The 19,132-nt window shown below is 38.0% G+C and overlaps 1 protein-coding gene across 8 annotated transcripts in view; it reads left to right on the forward strand.

The window, feature by feature from the left end:
• LOC105481754 (KLF transcription factor 12) overlaps window positions 1-19,132 on the forward strand; it is a 618,039-nt gene that overhangs the window by 301,816 nt on the left and 297,091 nt on the right. For 7 of the 8 annotated variants that reach the window (XM_071081217.1, XM_011741485.3, XM_071081216.1 and 4 more), the window contains one exon: window positions 8,189-8,252. In XM_071081217.1, coding sequence (XP_070937318.1) covers window positions 8,220-8,252 — 33 coding nt within the window. In that variant the 5' untranslated portion in view covers window positions 8,189-8,219. Of the gene's footprint in view, window positions 1-8,188; window positions 8,253-15,985; window positions 18,059-19,132 lie in introns of those variants that run through there. The other variant, XM_011741488.3, reaches the window with a different exon arrangement.

Here is a 19,132-nt window from a genome sequence, read left to right on the forward strand (position 1 = left end):
GAGCCCAGGAATTTGAGACAAGCCTGGGCAACATGGCAGAACTCGATCTCTACAAAAAATTAGCTGAATGTGGTGGTAAGAGCCTGTAGTCCGAGCTACTCAAGAGGCTGAGGCAAGAGGATAGCCTGAGTCTGGGGTGGTCGAGGCTACAGTGAGCCATGATGGTGCCACTGCACTGTAGTCTGGATGACAGAGTGAGACTCTGTCTCAAAAACATAAATAAAAATAAAGTAATTAAATAAGAAAATAATTTGTCATTCTCAACAAATGTTATTTTTATTTTCTGGGATTATGTAGTAATGAGAGAAACATATGGTTAAGCAATCTCTTTGACAGTCTACTAATTTGCTTTTTGAGAAATACTAATTGATTATGTATTATGACAGCTAGCTATGTGTTGAGGACCAGATTCTGAGGTACATAGATGGTATCTAAATACACAAACTTGGATTGATGAACTCAGCCAGTCAAAGCTATTATTCAGTAAGGCACTCGGCAACCTGTAAGATAATCATTAAAAATATCAAATAAAGTGTCTCATTTCTGGATCACTATGTCAACATGTCAGTAGAACAAATCTATTCAGTCCTTTGATCTTTCAAATTATATTATAAAATCTACCTTTGTTAACAGTTCCTTGGGCTCAGATGTGCAAAGAGATGGAACGTAAAGTTTCCTAAAATACTTTGTCTACTAATATTTTCTAATTATCACACAATATTTTGAGAATGCAAATTTCATTTAAATGTCAACCATAATTAAGCATGTACCATTTGTTTTTCTACTCAAGTTTCACAGTTTGATGGAATGTTTTCCCCACAATTTAATAAATATTTGTGTTATTTCACATGAATTAATTCAAAAGTGTGGATAAGAGCAACATATTTTAATCAACTATTGTTGTGATGGACTAGAAATAAATTTATTCACTAAGCAAACTGTTTACTATGCATTTGAATGGGATTTATCATGCTTAGCATTGGCAGCCTGAGCATACAGGCAACAATTAATAGGAAAGCCAAATATGTATACTGCATACTGAGCAAAGCAACTTTTTTTTTCTTGGTTATGTCATAGATCTCTAGTATCTAAAACTTTTAATTATTTACCCCATAATGTCCTGTACCTAGCTGTGTTCCAACAACACCAATTGAAGTGAAGTAGTAGATAAATTCTTAGGCTGTGTGAACTATGCATTTGTAATTGGTACCAAATATGTGTTTGATTTGATTTTCAGTTGCTTTCAAAATTTTTAATTTGGCATTCTATGTATACATCACACAACTACATTTTACAAGTAGTGCTGGAGATTACTGGGTAAATGGGCACACTATTCTTCCCTTCTTCCACCAGCCTCTCAAAACCCCAAAGATTTTAACATCTTCAGCATGATGGTTAAAAATGCCTCCTGATAGACGGAATTAAGAGAAGGATGTGAGTGTTCTTTATCTGGCAGTGCAAATGTGTGTGTGGCCAAGTTACTTTTGGCAGAATGCAGTACTACATGTGGTAGTACTTATGGTACTTACGTGCACGTCCAAATGGCACATGTTTTTATTTTGTTACAATTTAAATCACATAAATTAGACATACAAAGACAAAATTTAATCATCTTGTCAATCCTTGCAGTACAAATCAGATTTTTGACTATGCAGTCCTGATAAAATGGCAGTTACACTTGAATCTGAGCATAGCATAAATTACTTTTCAAACTATTATACTGAGAACAATATATGTAAAAGAAATGCTTAATTCATTTGCTATGGTTACTTTCTTTTAAAGACTTATTTGTTCTCTGGGTGCACAGAATGATGGGGTGTAATGAAATGAAAGCTGAAAACAGATTAAAAGAGTAATTTCCATGTCCGTGTGCTTTTGCTTTACCTTCTCCTTCTGAAAATGGGTTGTTTATTCAGTGAGCTCTGTTCTTAAGTGACTGCTCAAGCTTTGGGGCATACCTTACTCCAAGTGGGACTTTAATTCTTAAATTTTACTTTCTGTAGTAGTATCTGCTGTTTTAAGTGGTGAAGAATCCGTGGGTGGAAGCATAATTTCAGGGAAACATAAAACTGGAAATGGGGGACAGTTTTATAAATGAAGTATTTTAAGTCAACTTATGCAACGAACGGAATTCCAAGGGGATCTTTATTGAATATGGGTTATTATTGACCTCTGAAGTCCCTTTCTCCTATTTCCATTGCCTGTTGCATCTTTGAATTTTCTTAATGGAGGAATTATGAACACTATACTCTGAGATCCTAGAGAGGAGATTCCATTTTCTGTGGATCCCAGGACCTTCCTATAAGAAACATGCAAGTATGGTTGAAGTTAATATTGAGGAAGTATAACTTCGTATCAGGTGTAGGACATAGCTTTTCCTAGTTGTCAGGAAAGTTGAAGTGGAAAAGGAGTTTTGGGCACTTGATTATAAATGTAGGGGGTAGAAATAGGAGTGACTTTTCTTGAATATCCATTATATACCAGACATTCTGGTATACACATTCTCTTTTTTAATATTCTTAGCTTAAAAAAAAAAGTGAGGTGGGGCGGGGGGGAAGGGCTTATGATACCAGTTTAACAAGGGGCAAAAGGAGCATGTAAAATGGAAACAACTTACCCCAGGTCACATTACCCCCAGGTGTTAAGGCTGATGTTCCTTTTTTCTGGCTTTCAAAGCAAGATCTTTTCCATGATGGCATCACAGCCTTTCTCACATGCAGTGGAATATGCCATTCGTTCATGTGAGAGCCTGTCGTGCTAGATATGATGGAGTTCCTGACACTTCTGTATTGTCAACTGGATTGCCTGATGAGTCAAAGGGGAGAGGGTGGAACTTTGTGCCTGGGTTTTTTTTGTTTGTTTGTTTGTTGGTTGGTTTTTGGTTTGTTTTTTTTTTGAGACAGAGTCTCGCTCTGCCGCCCAGGCTGGAGTGCAGTGGCGCGATCTCGGCTCACTGCAAGCTCCGCCTCCCGGGTTCACGCCATTCTCCTGCCTCGGCCTCCCGAGTAGCTGGGACTACAGGCGCCCGCCACCAGGCCCGGCTAATTTTTTGTATTTTCAGTAGAGACGGGGTTTCACCGCGTTAGCCAGGATGGTCTCAATCTGATCTCCTGACCTCGTGATCTGCCCGCCTGGGCCTCCCAAAGTGCTGGGATTACAGGCGTGAGCCGCCGCGCCCTGCCGTACCTGGGTTTTTGTCTGGAGGAAGGGATATATGCTAGAAAGTAGGTGTATAATTATAAAATATGTCTAGGAAATCTTACTTAGAAGTTTTTTTGTGCTTTCTTTTTTTAACTTATGAGATCTTTACTATGATGACCTTGTGTTACTAAATTTAGTGAGCATTGGATTACTTATAGGAGAAAAATGCTTTCTTTATGGACTCCACCTACCCTAATTGAAGTGGTGTCTGTTAACACTTTTTAATGCTTAATCATGAATTGTGAAAGTTAAATGTGTTTCCTGTGTAGACTCTACTTAGAAAATGTGTACCTGAAATGGAAAGTAAAGTACTATTCTCTCCTATTGTGAGAGGCATCTCTTTTCCTAGAGCCATGATTTGCTAACTGTGGCCTGTATTTAAAAACTCTAGTTTGCTTTTCTGTGGAGAATTATGTGTGTCCAGTGGAAATCCACGTACCTCTTCTCGGTAGTAGGATGTGTCATGCTGTACAAGTTCAGAAGAGATACAGTGTGTCACCTGTCACCTAGCAACAAGCATTCTTCTTTGTGTCTTTAGCTACTTTTCATTTTTAGTCAAAATAGCTATGAAAACGTAGCACTTAGATTTGCATTTATCTCCAGAAATATTTAGATTAACCTTCAAATATTTTTAGTTCCCAAGATAACTCCCTGTGACAGATGAAACAGAAATAACTTTAAGTAGAAAAAAAGCAACTTATGTGGTAGAAACCTTGATGCGCAGAGCCAGGCAAACTTGGACCTGTTACATAACATCACAGACTGACATGCACAAAGCCTGCCTGTCAAGTTCTCTAGTTGGCTTTAAAAATTATGGTAACTGGCCGGGCACGGTGGCTCACGCCTGTAATCCCAGCACTTTGGGAGGCCGAGGCGGGTGGATCACGAGGTCTGAGATCGAGACCATCCTGGCTAAAACGGTGAAACCTCGTCTCTACTAAAAATGCAAAAAATTAGCCGGGCCTGGTGGCGGGCGCCTGTAGTCCCAGCTACTTGCGAGGCTGAGGCAGGAGAATGGCGTGAACCCGGGAGGCGGAGCTTGCAGTCAGCCGAGATCGCGCCACTGCACTCCAGCCTGGGCGACAGAGCGAGACTCCGTCTCAAAAAAGAAAAAAAAATTGTGGTAACTGAATTGAATATGTATATAAACCTTTATTAGTTGATTTTTTAAATCGGTGCTGGAAAACACAAGATCATAACTAATGAAGCAGTGATTTGTAAACCTGAATCTGGAAGACAGAATTCCAAGTAAGATTACTGTATCAGCACCACCGTTCAATTTACTCGAAACAGCAACTAAATTACCTTTGGGCAGAGAGTGGAATCCCTGGCTAGTTAGATGTCTAGTGTGTTTCTCTGTCTCTATTTAAAGATACATAAAGGGATTCTCAGAGGATCTAGCAACAAGTATACTTATGGGTCTATTTTAATACATTTAAAATGTATTAAACACTAACCTTTAAAGACTGAGAACATAATAGATCATTTAAGATGTGATGAAGAGCAAGCCGTCTGCTACTGTAGTATAATATAACGCCTGTACTCTGAGGTAATTATGACAGAGTAACTGCTTATTTGTTAAAGTGGATAGCATTCACTTTCATTATGGCCAAGGTCACTTCTGTTGTCCAGGGTGTACTGTCTTTGAATTATAAAGGAACTTGAGTGATCAAATGTGGAAATTTCAAGACAGAAAAAGAGAAAGGAAAGAATTTAAAAATCATTCTCTATGGTTTTCAGCTAATAAAGAGAAACAGGTGTAAGTGGAATTTCTCCAGTCTCTCCTCTAAAACCAAGAGTATTTACCCATGGTTCCAGGCAGCAATATTTTCATTAAAAAGTAATCCTAAAATACTTTCGAAAGTGTAATATTTTATGCCTTGCCATTTTTCATGTTTTTCATATTGAAATAAGCGACCAGTCCTTTGCTTTTCTTCACCTAATGACAATTGAGAAACATTTTTGAAGCCAGGAAAATGAGGACCAAAACCATGCGTCATGAGCATTTTGATGAGGCCACTGGCCTTTAAAACTTCTGTGCTTTGGGAAGATTTACTGGATAATTTCAGAAACCTATTTGGCAGAGCTAAGTAAATTTAATTTGGAAATTGATGAGCTATTAACTGTTATTGGAAATGTGCCATTTTACTATTTTATATCATGGCTTGCTTTTGATAGGGATGTGGGGGGAAAAACTAAAGGCCCCGTAGCATGAATAAAATTAGAGATGCATCTGTTCTATCATGTGGCCTCCATTTAGAGAAATCTTTTTTATTTCCTATTCAATATCTAGGCTGTTGATTAAAAAGTGGTAATTCTTACACGTATGACATTAACATTTTACAGATTGCTGTATAAACATTACTGCAATTAGAGTAGGCAAGGTAGATAAAGCAGGTATTATTATTATTATCCTTGCTTCTTGGAGAAGAAAACTGGGCATCAAAGAGGTTGAATGAGTTGCTTAAGTTCACACAGCCAGAAGATGATAGAATTGAGACTAGGGACAGACAGGTCTTCTCAACTCTAATCTGTGTCCTCATCTCTTTCCTTCATTTGTGCTACAAAAGTTTGAGGGGCTGAAAGGCAAGAGGTGAATCTTGAAACACTCTCTTAGGAGCCTGAATTGGATGGAAAGCAAAAACTAGTTTTGTATCAGGCCCTCCCCTGCTTTAACACCTACAGAAATACAAATTTAAATTGTAGAAGATTGCAAACGTAGTTGGTATGACAAACCACAAAGAGCCATGCAGTAAGATTTGGGACTAAGGCAGGGTTTTGTGAGAACCTTGACATTATCTTTTACCTTGTTTATAAAATTTACTTCTGATCAGTTTCATCCTTATGTCTTCTCCTAGTGGGAATATAAATTGGTACAGCTAAGTGCAGTAGTGTAGGATGAGGTTGCGTGGGTGAGTGGTGGTTGTAGTTTGCAGTGGACTCTGCTTGCCAGGCCCTGCCCTCTTCCAGATTGGAGGCTCTTTGTGTCTGTCCAGAGGAGGCATCCTTTTTAGTTGCTTAAAGGCATCATTCAGACCAGCAGAGATGCTGGTGCACACTAGATTTACATGCAAGGGTGTTTATGTGTGATTCGTAATAAAAGTCACAAATGATAAGGCAAAAGTTAAGTAAATAATGATATATTCTTTCAGTGGAGTATTACAAATTTTAGGATTAAGCATTAGTAAGTTTAATATGAGAAAATGCCTATGGCACATTAAATGAAAAAAATTACAGAGCTACCATGTGAAAAATAATGAGCCAGGTTTTGACATACCTTGAACATTCTGCTAAGAAGTTGGAACTGATTGGATTAGATATATTTTGAAGACTAGAAAGGATAAAACATCTTTGAGAACACTGTGTCTTAGGTGACTTTTTAAGTATTTCAAAGGAGACCATGTTATGGTTTAATCATGTTAAATAGAGGAATTATACTCTGAATTTCAAGAGAATGTTTTTAGTCTGCCACTATAATATTAAAATATTGGATTGCCTTTTTAGTAGCATGCCTGGTAAAAGCTGTAGTGCATATTAGGGGACGTGTTTTGAGACATTGTTATAGCAAGAGAGACATATATATTTAAAGCTGGAATAAAATTAAACGCCAGTTTCCTTCACCGGTCAAGCCCATGGAGCTTGTGAACTCTGCTGCATTTCATTTAAGGCCTTTATGAGTGAGTGAGTTCTTTTCAAATGTATGGAAACATACACAGGAAACCAGGCCCAGTGCTACAGCCCATAGACATTGGCACAGAATGGGCGCTGCTGAGAACTCCAGGGTGTGTCCCCTCTTGAGTGTAATTCCAAATGAAAAATAAAGTCAACTGTGCCTAATAAGCTGGCTCAACTGAATGCCAAAGAAAATTTGCCTCATGAGATGGAAATTCTGAAGCAAGTAACATAATGCTGAGAGAGAATAAATAGGAAGACTTGTAAGATATATCCAAATAGGGCAAATGGTCTATTATAATCAGAACTCCCCAACCCCATAATGTTTAATGATTTGGTGAGATCCTAATGGTCCTGGAGATTTTGAACCTTTTAGAAAACACATGAATATTTAATTTATATTTAATTTTTAAAAGAAGGGACATATATTAATTTAGGTCATTATTTATTTATTTATTTATTTGAGACAGAGTCTCGCTCTGTTGCCCAGGCTGGAGTGCAGTGGCGCGATCTCGGCTGACTGCAAGCTCCGCCTCCCGGGTTTACACCATTCTCCTGCCTCAGCCTCCCAAGTAGCTGGGGCCACAGGCGCCCGCCACCACACCCGGCTAGTTTTTTTGTATTTTTTAGTAGAGACGGGGTTTCACCATGTTAGCCAGGAGGGTCTGGATCTCCTGACCTTGTGATCTGCCCATCTTGGCCTCCCAAAGTGCTGGGATTACAGGCTTGAGCCACCGCACCCGGCCAATTTAGGTCATTTTTAAAAAGTTACTTGGGTATTGGCTGACATGGAGCCACTACATTTATTTCTATTCATTATTCTGCACATTTTTATCAACTGTAAAGAAATTATCATTTCCCCAATAAAATGGCATTACTTTAAATTCTCTTAGTTGCTAAGAATAATGAAGCCAAGTGTTACAGTTTGAGTATTTGGGGCTTCTCTTTTATAGAGGAAATTTACTTACAAACCTTTTTTTTTTTTTTGCCATTTTCTCCTCAGTTGTCTCCATTGCATCCCTTTCTTTTTATTCTCCTCCTCCCTTCTTCCCTTGTTTTTGCCTAGATATTCACTATTTAGTGCCCAGGATCTTGTCCTAGTGTCATAGCTGGTGTTTTTTCCTCTACTGCATTTTGCCCTTTCATGGCTGAAGAACAAGCCGACAACACATAGCTGAAGAAAAGATATGCCTCAGCTCTATGATCACGAACTTAAGGAACTATAGATTTAGGTTGTATTTTTTTTCCCCAAAGGTGGAATAACATCAACTTGTAGAACTTTCTCTCATCATTTGTCTTTGTGTTTTTCTTGCAGGATCAATGTGACTCTAAGAACAAATGGATGAATGAATATCCATATGAAGAGAAAAACAATAAAGGTCGGTTAGTCAAATGTTAAAATTGCATTGAAAATATTGCTACTTTGAGCATTACTTTTGGGCAGTTTATTCTCATTAGAGTACTTTCTTGTGTGAATACAAGACAGAGGTCAGTACTTACATGTGCATATCTATCTGTAAAATGTAATTTTTCTTTTTAGCCCCTTAAAAAATTATATGGAAGCAACTCCTCATTTTTTTCCTGCAAGTCTAGCTGTAATTCTTTTCCAGAACTTAAGCTGGTATTTTAAGAATCAACTTTCAGATGAATATTAAAAAATGGAAAACTGCTTGATGCAACTGATCACTGGTACAAAAAAAGAAGCCAGATTTTGTTTAATATACATCACTTTTCTACAAACGTAATTCTAATACCAGTGCCATATGGTACGTGATTGCTGTCAAATGCAGTCCTCTGCCCCTGAAGTCTCTGCTTTCCTCATAGAAGTAGGATCATCACGGAAAACTTTAATATTTGGTTTCTTACAAATACAGTATGAATTAAAGTGTCAGGCGCAGGGGTGGGGTGTGATTTTCAACAGTCCTCAAATGATGGGCATTACCTTATTTGTGGTAGTTATTTGATATTTTCTTGTAGTTCCTACTGATTACAATGTAAAAATCATAGGTGACACTAAGAGAATTACAATATGTTAAACCATCTCTATTTCATAAATACGGTTTTACACTGAGCAGGTCTCATACAGAGGCATGTGCCTCATAATTCCTCATGTAGCTGCTCAGCAATACAATTTCATATTTTCCTTCCCATATTACTCTTGCTGCTTCCAAATCGATGCATGACTTGCCATGTCTTTTTCTGCCAGCCTACCTTCATAGCTACTTACAAGTGATTTTCAAGGTTGTATCTTTCGCTTAATATTGCCTTCTTCCTCCTCATTGCTAAAATTGCTCCTTTCTAGTATTTGTAAAGCGTTTAGACCTGTGGAGGGATACTGATTCAGATATGGTTCAAGGGAGACTTCTGCAGGTATCAGTAATGTTCTTTTTCATGACCTCAGTGTTGCCTGTGTGGGCGCATTCACTTTGTGAGGATTAACTGTACTGTGGACGTATTTGCATGTGGATCAGTGGTGTGTTAGTAAAGTGGTTCTCTGGGAGGAGGAGGGGAGAGGAGAGGCCTGATTGTAGTGTTTATCAATTCCTGTGGTGTAATTATTCCCACTATGGCTGCTTTCGAAGCTTTACCACCTGGCTTGCAAGATTCCTTAAAATTCAACAATTTGCTCTCATGAGCCAGGGATGAGCTAGCTCCAGCACACCATTGATAATTCCATTTATACAGTAAAGTTAAAAATTTTATGTATTCCTTAAGACTAGAGTGGCGAAGGTAGTAAATTTAAATTTTCTTTTCTCTATATAAACATGGAAATGTTCTTTACTTATCATGCAAAATGTATTTATCCCTTTCCTTTAGAAATGATGTTGAGATAGTATTTATGTTTTTGTTTAGTTGTCATCAAATTTTTATATTTGAAAAGATCAATGTTAGCTTTGTAGGTTTATAAATTTTGGCAGTGTCATTATGCTGTAACTAATTTTTGTTATGACAACCGAAGATGATGGCAAAAAGAATCATTGTGTTACTAGTTACCCTGAAGATAAACCCTGAAAATATTATGATTGACTGTAATATATGTGATTCATTCTGAACAATTGTGCCTTAAAGCTCATAATTCATGAGTTCAGAAGTCTTTAAGGAGAAAGGAGCAGTGAGTATTTAATTTAATGTGTTTGTCCCATTGAGATGGAGTCTCGCTCTGTCACACAGGTTAGAGTAGAGTGGCACGATCTTGGCTCACTGCAACCTCCGCCTTCTGAGTTCAAATGATTCTCCTGCTTCGGCTTCCCAGGTAGCTGGGATTACAGGTGCGTGCCATGTTGCCTAGCTAATTTTTTGTATTTTTAGTAGAGACGGGGTTTCACCATGTTGGCCAGGCTGGTCTTGAACTCTTGACCTCAAGTGATCCTCCCACCTTGGCCTCCCAATGTGTTGGAATTACAGGCATGAGCCACTGTACCCAGCCTCACTGCTGCCTGTTTAAAAATGATTTTTCATACATTTTATCCATTCTAGATGCCTTTGAACAGAGAATACATTAATGCTTGTTTTTAAGTCTGCTTGAATCAGATGCTGTTAGTTTTAGCAACGTCTGATTCAGGGAGAAAATTGCAGAGTTTGAAATTTATCTTTTTTATATTTCAAATACATTGACAAGGTCAATATTAAGATGAAGTTTTTAAAATGTCAGCAGTGGAAGCTACATTGCCATAGTATACATAATTGAAAAGGGATTTGAATATGGCTTTTACAATGGTTTTGTATGTTTCCAGTTTGCCAGTGGTGACAAAATCCTGCCAAGAGCCACGGAATATCATGCTGTGCCTTTCTGCTTAGGTTCTAAAATTTAAATAGCCTATTTGGGATTTATAAAATTTCTGTTGTGTCCATACTGAGAGTTTTACTTTCAGGAGCAGTCTTCATCTGCCCTGTCCTTAAAAACAAACAAACAAAAACAAAACAAAACAAAAAACACAACTTTTGCATTAAGTTTTTCTTTACTTCATTCTTAAGTTACTTCCTTTACTCAGCTTCACTGCACTTGGTTTTGTGCCTTTGCCATCTGCCTTTAGAAAACGACAAATAAATTCTAAAAAGATTCCCGTTGTCCATTATTTCCTGCTCACAAACACCAGCATAAAGTCTGGTGGATACATGCTTCAGCGTATTTCAGCAGTTATCCTCTCTGTGAATATGGTGGCTTGTTGTGGACCTGGCTCCTTGCTTTGCTTCGTTTTTCTTCCCCCGCAGCCATTTCAGTATGTTTACCCAGTGCTTCTCAGCAGCTGGCTTAGAGCAGGTGTTCAAAACATACCCACCCCACATATACATTAGTCCGGCTTATCAGAGTTCACATTAAAACTTTGCTTTGCGACTACCTCTGATGAACAGCTGCCTAACCACCCAGCATTAGCAGTGGGGTGACTTTTACTTTATGCATTTGGAAACCAAGAGAACAAGAGCAAGCCTCTATGTGAACGATTTCATGCCACACAAAAAGGGTTTATTTCATAGTGATGGTTGTATAGCTTGTGGTTGCTTTACGTTTCTTTTCCAAGTTCCAAGGCTCTTTCTTTGCACAGGATAGAGGGATTGTAATAGCAGCAATCCAGCTTTTCTTCCATTTTGAACTAAGTAGCCATAGCTGCTCCAAAAGCTGCAATTAATGTAAATGAAATGGATTGTTAGCATTGGCTGCTGTAAGTGTATGTAGGGTAGTTGCCTGGACAATAAAAGTGGAATCAAAAAGAGGCAGGCCTTAGCTCTGCAATTATTTGTCTGTTTGATCTGGGACCCCAGTGCCCTCTACTTGTGAATTCTAACTTTCTCATCTGCAAAGAGGAACTAATAACACCTGTCCTGCCCATTTCAAGAGTTGCTATGGGTATGAAAAAAGGACATATTTGTGAAAAAGATTTAAAGCTGTCAAGTTCTGAAAGTGTGCATGGTATTGATATTATTTGATTTTTGGCGTAAGAGAGATTCATGACATTATATGATTTCACATCACAAAGTCAGACATTTTCAGAAATCGAAGTGCCGTCAAAGGTGATTAATTCTAACATGCACTTGGTGCATGGCTACTATCCGTAAGACTTTGTTGGCTACATTAGTGTTATGTTGAGTACGCCTTAGAATTTCTTAGTTCATGTTGCATTCATCCTATTTCCAGGCATATATAATATTACTAAAAGTTTTTTTTTTTATTGAGCCACATCAATAGACTTGATAATGATACCAACTAGTAGGTGTATCATAGTATTTATTAAAATATCGTCTTGAATTGGGTCACTCCTTTTTCTGTCAAGTCACTTCAATTTTGGGGATCTCATTTATCTGGGAAATGGGGACAAAATGATATACAGAGATTTGGGAAAGATTATGGAATTATTGAAGGAGAGAAATACCTTCATTATTTGAAAAGATGATGCGTTGTTCATTTTAAAGCCATTAAAGCATGCAAAGCCGCATCATCTCCCTGCCTCATATCTTCTGTTAATATTTGGTGAACATTATTTATAACTTCTCTGTATACATACATACAAATAATTAGAAACATTTTTTTAAAAATAAGATCATATTTATACTTTGCATCTCTTATAAAGAGTAGTTTGCTTCCAATGGAATGAAAAAAATCGGAAATGAATTTAAGCTTAAGGACTTGATTAACTTCATATTAATATCCTTTTACCAAAATGATATTATTAACAGTTAATAAAAAAAAAACCCAAACTTTGAATTCTGTTTTTTGAAATGACTGAATTTAACTTTAAACAGAATCTTTTGACTTTTTATTAGAAAGATGGGAAAATTAATGAAGTTTCTTCCTGATTCCCTTTTTCCTCTTTTTGTTTTATTATTCTTTTAAATTTAAGGTTATTCACATTTATTTTATGATTCTTAATTGTAATGATCAAAGCTGTGAAGTATTATTACTTCCCTCAGAAATATGAATACATGGCTTCCCTGTCATCTGGCGTTTGGTGTCACTGCAAAGGTTGAAGCAAACTGATCTTTTCACTTGTTCTTGTTTTTCTTTTTTTGTCCAGGATGCTAATGAACAATTATTTTAAACCTGAAAGTTCAGGAACTTCATCGATTGTCTTACTTTTTGTCATTCTGTTTCATTTTCTCTTGGATCTTGCTCTTAATATCTGAGAAGTAGAGTCTGTTTTTATGACAAGAGGTTTTAAAATTATATTTAAAGTACACTATTTTGTTCTTTAGTAACTTTGAAAATATGTGTGATGTTTGTCCTTGATTTTCCATATCTGTGGCCTTCATCTTTAACTTTTTAATTTCACTCAGTGTGCTTTCAAGTTGAACTTTTTAAAAAACTATGTTTTCAGTTAAATTCTTTACTTTTTTGTTCCCAAGATAGCTATATTTCATAGCTGTGTTGACTTATTTTCATTTCTTTTAGTTATCTGTTATTGTATCACGTGAACCCTTATACATCCTGAACTTACACTTGTACCTCCGCCTTGAACATTTTTTTTAAAGAAACTTTTATCTGTAATTATTTTAATTTTTTGAGTCTATGAAGAGATATTTGTCTAAATTCTTCATCTGTTTGCTTGGGTTATTTCTATTGTGATTGTTCTTCATTGGCCTCTTGCTTACATTTCTCTCTGGCTTTTGGTATTTGTTGCTTTTACCTGCGGTTTTCATGGGCTCTCCCTGAGTATCACCTATCTTTATATGGGGCTAGTGTTTGCCAGAGCACAGTATGAGCAGGAGCACCAGTGATTTGGGTATGAGCTACTGAGTGCAAATCTTTGACTTGATTTTGTTATTTCAAATACCGTGTAAATAAGGATGTCATTTCCAGAGTCTTTGCTCTGCTTCCAGTGCCCCTTAAGTAAAGGGCTCCTGTCTTCCTTCCTTCTGCCATGTCAGGTAGAACCCCTTCATGAGGGAGCTAAGTTCCACAAAAGGCTGTGCCTGTGTGTTAGTTCTTTTAACAACACTTTCTCTGCTTTCTGAGAAATTGATCTGTATTCACTTGATTATGTCTGATGTCTATTCTAATCAAAGGGTCATTGAATAGGTCTGTGATTTTTACTTTTAGGAAATTCCGTGTTTTGTTTGAGGTTTGAGGAACTGTGTATCAGCTCCCAGTTGCCTCTCACATTTCACAGTATTTGACAGATGTGCTTTGAGTTTGTGACTTTTTACTTTCACTAAAGGTGGAGGGTTTTTAATTTTTTCATTTTTTTTAATTTTCTTTACCCATTTTCAGTGGGTTTTAAAAGAAGGCTGTAAAAATGCCTTTACATTGGCATTTTGAATAAGTAACCTTTTAAATAGATTTAAGGGGCACATGGAGAATATCAAACTTGCTGTGGTGTTTAAAAAAATGACTTTGTACTCAGATTGCCTGGTTTCCATCCTAGTTCTGCCAGTGTTCAACTTTGCTTGTATATTTCAGTTGCCACGTCTCTGATACGGCAATGACAATAATAGTTCCTACTCCATAAAATTGGTGTGAAGGTTAAATGAGAAAAAAATTCTAAAGAATTTGCATATTGCCTGGTAGTTACTAGTGCTCATCAAAATAGCAGTTTTTATCATTTTAAGCTGTGTTAGTTGTGTTTAGAGTATAGTCAGTTTAGCTTTAGGAAAATTTATACACTAGCATTTGTATAATTTATTTCCTTTGACTGAAGAGCATGCTGGGATGGGTACCAGGTGTTCTTATAGGGCAGCTTCTGGTGTTGGGGTCTGATTGGGGATTTCCAAATTGTTCTACTCTGTGTTGATAAAGAACAGAATCATCGCCAGTTCTCTTGGAGGAAATAACAATGGATATGCTGTGATAGTTGGGGTATATGTTATTGGTTCACTTACAGAATGTTGGCTACTTCTGTCCTGTAGTGTTGCAAACACTACAATTCAGACATATATTTAGCATTTATTATTTGTTAGACCCTGGGCTAGAAAGATAAATTATATTTAGACTCTGCCTTGACGACTTCATCATCTCAGAGACAGACACATAAGTTTCTACAATTGTATGTGATTGGTGCCATAATATATTTATTAGAGCCAGGGAATTGGGATGTGGGTTCTGGAAGGCTTCACATATAAAGTGACATTTGAGCTAGACCTTGAGTTGCCAGTATGACATTGACTGGAAGAAATGGGAGCAGCCAAGAAAAGTTAGTTTAGAAAAAAATTCTTAGCAAATGCAAAAGTATATACTTTTTCTTTGGGCACAAAAGTGCCCTGAAAAATTTCCTTTTAGAGTTAAAGATAAATGTGTGATAATCAGTGATTCCAGAAGGTCTACTGGAAGTGGCAGAACAAAGGAAGACAGGAGCCCTTCTCCTAAGGGGCACTGACGTGCCGTGGAACCAGAGGGGAGACTCTGGAAATGACATCTTTCTTTAGACAGTATTGGAAATAACAAACACAAGTCAAAGATTTACATTTCAGCCAGAATCTGTTGAGGTTCATTTATCTTTTTCTCCCTTCCTCTCCTTCCTTCTCTCACTCTTCCCCTCTCTACCCTCCCTCTCCCTGCAGTTCCTCTCCTTCCCCCACTTCCTCTTTCCTCCCACTTCCTCTACCCCCCTACTTTCTCTCCCCTCTCCCACTTCCTCTCTCCCCTCTCTTCCCCTCACTTTCTCTCCCCCCACTTTCTCTCTGCCTGTCTCTCTCCCCTTTGCTACTTCCACTTCCTCCCCTCCCTCCGTTCTTCTTTTTCTCTTCCCTGTTTACACATTTTCATTCTCTGGCCACTTGATTATAGTGGTTCTTCAGCTAAGCTATTTAGAGTACCTTACCAAAGTAATTATTATACTTTACCAGAAATTTTCAAGAGTGATCATAAAAATATGAGTATCTTTCAAATATCATTTTAGTTAAATTTTTTTGACATAATGAGAACATTGTAGTGTTAAAGCAGCATAGTAATTGATTATTAATATCATTTATTGAAGTATAATATCTATATAGTTTTATGTATCAACATTTGTATACTATTTTAATAAGCCAGCTTCTTCCCTTCTCTCAAGCTGATGTTAGGTGAGAATTTCTTACTTTCTCTAAAGAATTTTATTTAATAATATGAATAATTATTGACTCAAGAAGTGTGATTTTTTTTGTGTCTTACACATAATCAATTTTTCAGTATATCTTATAATCTAATGGAATGTAACTTTCTCAAATATTCCAATTTAAGATTCAATTGATTATTCATATTTAACATGCTGCTTCAAATATTTGTGCCGTTAGAGCACGACAGTTAATATGAAAGTGAATTTATTTTTATTAAAGGCTTTTAATTTGTTTTCTATGTCCACTGTAACAAATTACCACAAACTTAATGGTTTTGGAAAAAAACACAAATTTATCTTAGAGTTCTGGTGATCAGAAGTCCAATGGTCTCACTGGGCTAAACTCAGAGTATTGAGAGGATTACGTTCCCTTTTGGAGGTCCTAGGGCTAATTCCATTTCTTTACCAGCATCTAGAGCCTACTCAGGTTCCTTGGTCCATTCAACTCCACCAACTTTGGGCCGAGTCCTTCTGGCATTGCCATCTCTCTGGTTCTCCTCTTCTTCACATTTAAAGACTATTGTGGTAACTTTGGCCTATCCTAGATAATCCAGGATGATCTCCTTATTTTAAGGTCAGGTGATTAGCAACTTTAATTCCATCTGTGACTTTCATTCCCCTTTACCATGTAGTCTAACAGATTTCTGGGATTAGGACATGGACATCTTTGGGGGCCATTACTCTGCCAACCGCAGGTTTTCAAGAACATAAGTGACTGTGATTACAGGTACATGTTACTATTGTCATAGACACATGGTTGGGAGTTTTGGAAGAATTCTCATTTTACTAATTCCATTAATAGTCAAACAAATTATGATTTATGTCAATCAAAATGTAATTTTCTTCCTTCTTGTGACTGGAAGAAAAAAGTCCATTCAAATCATTGTTGCAGCTAAATGAAGCAAGTGATAATATTAAAATTTCCCATTATAAAAAATCTAATAAATGTCTAATATTTTGCAAACAGTAGATTGTTTAACACAGTTTCACATGGTGATGCTATAGTTTTATGTGTCTTCAAAGCTAGATGAACTACTTTTAGAATTCATCAGACTTTTTGGCCTAACAAAGTTTCCTTTATTCTTCTATGTTGTTATTTGTAGCATATCTGGTAAAATTAAAATCTAGTTTCAGGAAACATGATTGGTTATGTTGTTAAAAGCTCTTGAGGTGATAGCATGCACTTACAGCCCATACACTTACTAAAACACCCTGTATCTCTTGCAGGTGTGGCTCTGGAGCTGTATTTAAAGTTTAGTTAATACCTAGCCAGCAGCTATCCGTTAAAATTAACCGATAGGCTAGGGCTGTTGCCTCTTTCAGGGTAGCGAGATCCTTTAGATTTCAAAGAACTTTTTCAGGGGGAATTTTTTTGATTGTTTTTGTTATCAAAGTGAGGAAAATTCTGTATAGCTTTTTCTTTTCATCCGTCTTCACACAGCAGAGTCTAACGGGAGCAAAATCTGTGAGAGGGGCCTTTTGCATTTTTTATAGCTTCACGTCTCAGGGATGACTCCTTTAATTTAGAATACTAATAGCTGGCATCTAGGGGAAAATGAAAGGCCACTTGACAATGAGAAGCTGGAAGATTGAGAGCAAACACATGGAGAGTCGTCAGAGCCAGAATTGTAACAAGGGGGCAGTAGTTACACAGAGAGTCTGGGGTTTGGGACCCTGAGCCTGGTTTAAAGCCTCCTCCTAATGTTGCACACTGTGATAACCACTGGTTGTCGGCCTTGCACCCTTCTGCCATGAGTAGTCCCTTTCCCTGTTCTCAATCATATGCACTCAAATTGAAGGGTAGGTGTTCCTTTTTAACTGAGAGTTGAGTGTCCTTTTGAACTGAGAGTTGGAATCTAGGCACATTGTGACAACCGCGATTTCATCATCTATTGCTGCAAAACGGAGCATCCCAGGTTAGTGGCTTAAAGCAAAAGCAGTGTGTATTTTGCTCTTGAAGTGGCTACTTGGGTAGGACTTGGTGGAGTTGCCTTCTCCTTGCTGTACTCAGTGACTGCCGAGGTTCAAAGGCTGATGACTGGAATCATGAAGACTCGTTGACATGTTTTCCAGTCAGTGCTGGCTCTCTCAGCCAGTCTGTTGGCTGCAATGCCTTCATGTGGCCGAGGCTTCCTTAACAGTAAAGCTGCGTACTGGAGCAGGTGGGTGGGGAGAACACTAGGCAGAAGCCGCGTCACCCTTGGAAGTGATGCCACGTGATTTCCCCATATTCTGTTCATCTCAATGATTATAAAGAGGCTCATTAATTCAAAAGGAGGGGATATATCCCCCACCCTTTTATGGGAGAGTGGAAACATTATGGAAGTGCACATGTGACTGGAGATACTGTAGTGAACAGTTCTGGAAAACATCGTCAGCTACAGTTCATCTTCAAACTGGAGGAATCCGTAAACGTTTTGTTTTTCTGGAACTAGTTCTGGTGCCAAATTCTGTATCAATCGGGGTGTCAAAAGAGAAACAGAAAGAGGGGAAAAGTGCTAAATATAAGGCTTAAAAGGACTTGACCACCTATGATGGTAGGAACTAGTTAAGCACATTATGTATGGCTGTTGCTTCTATATATTTGGTGCCAGAGCTGAAGTCAGCAGGGCGAGCAGTTGGGAAGGAAGGATGAAAGTGGAGGGCAGGAGAGGACGGACACACTGGATGTGTGAGGGTGCATGCCAGTCCACACAGTCCACAGTGAGGATCAGTCCTCACTGATCATAAGCCTCCAACTTTAGAGAGGTCGGGGAACTGTGGGAAAAGCTGGCATCCTTCCCTGAGCAAGACACATCATGGCCCATGAATAAAATAAGCAGATGAAGGCAATCCCATGGACCGACCACTTTCCTGTGCCAGTGAGGAGAGAGGGCACATTGGTGACAGTGTGTGTGAGCTGCACCTTCCGAGTGTGAAATGCATGCAGCAACTGCTTCACTTCTGCCCAGTCCCGCCTGAATGGCTCTTATAACCCAAGAATGACGGCACGCTGCAGGAAAGACAGTTCTGAAAATGTAGACATGTAGTTGAGATAGTTCAAATCCACCAAGTCTCTCCTTGCCTATTCTCTGCCGTTTCACTTGCAGCTCCACCCTCTTGCTGTCCTCCCCACCCGAGGATCTTAGATTATAGACCTCTGTTGGTTCCTGTTCTTTCCTTGATTTTCCCATTTCTGTCTGAAGCACTGCTCGTGGGACCCAGTCTTGTAGTGGAGAGGACCGTACTGTCACATG

This window comes from Macaca nemestrina, chromosome 16 (assembly GCF_043159975.1).
Source record: "Macaca nemestrina isolate mMacNem1 chromosome 16, mMacNem.hap1, whole genome shotgun sequence".
Taxonomy (NCBI): Eukaryota; Metazoa; Chordata; class Mammalia; order Primates; family Cercopithecidae; genus Macaca; species Macaca nemestrina.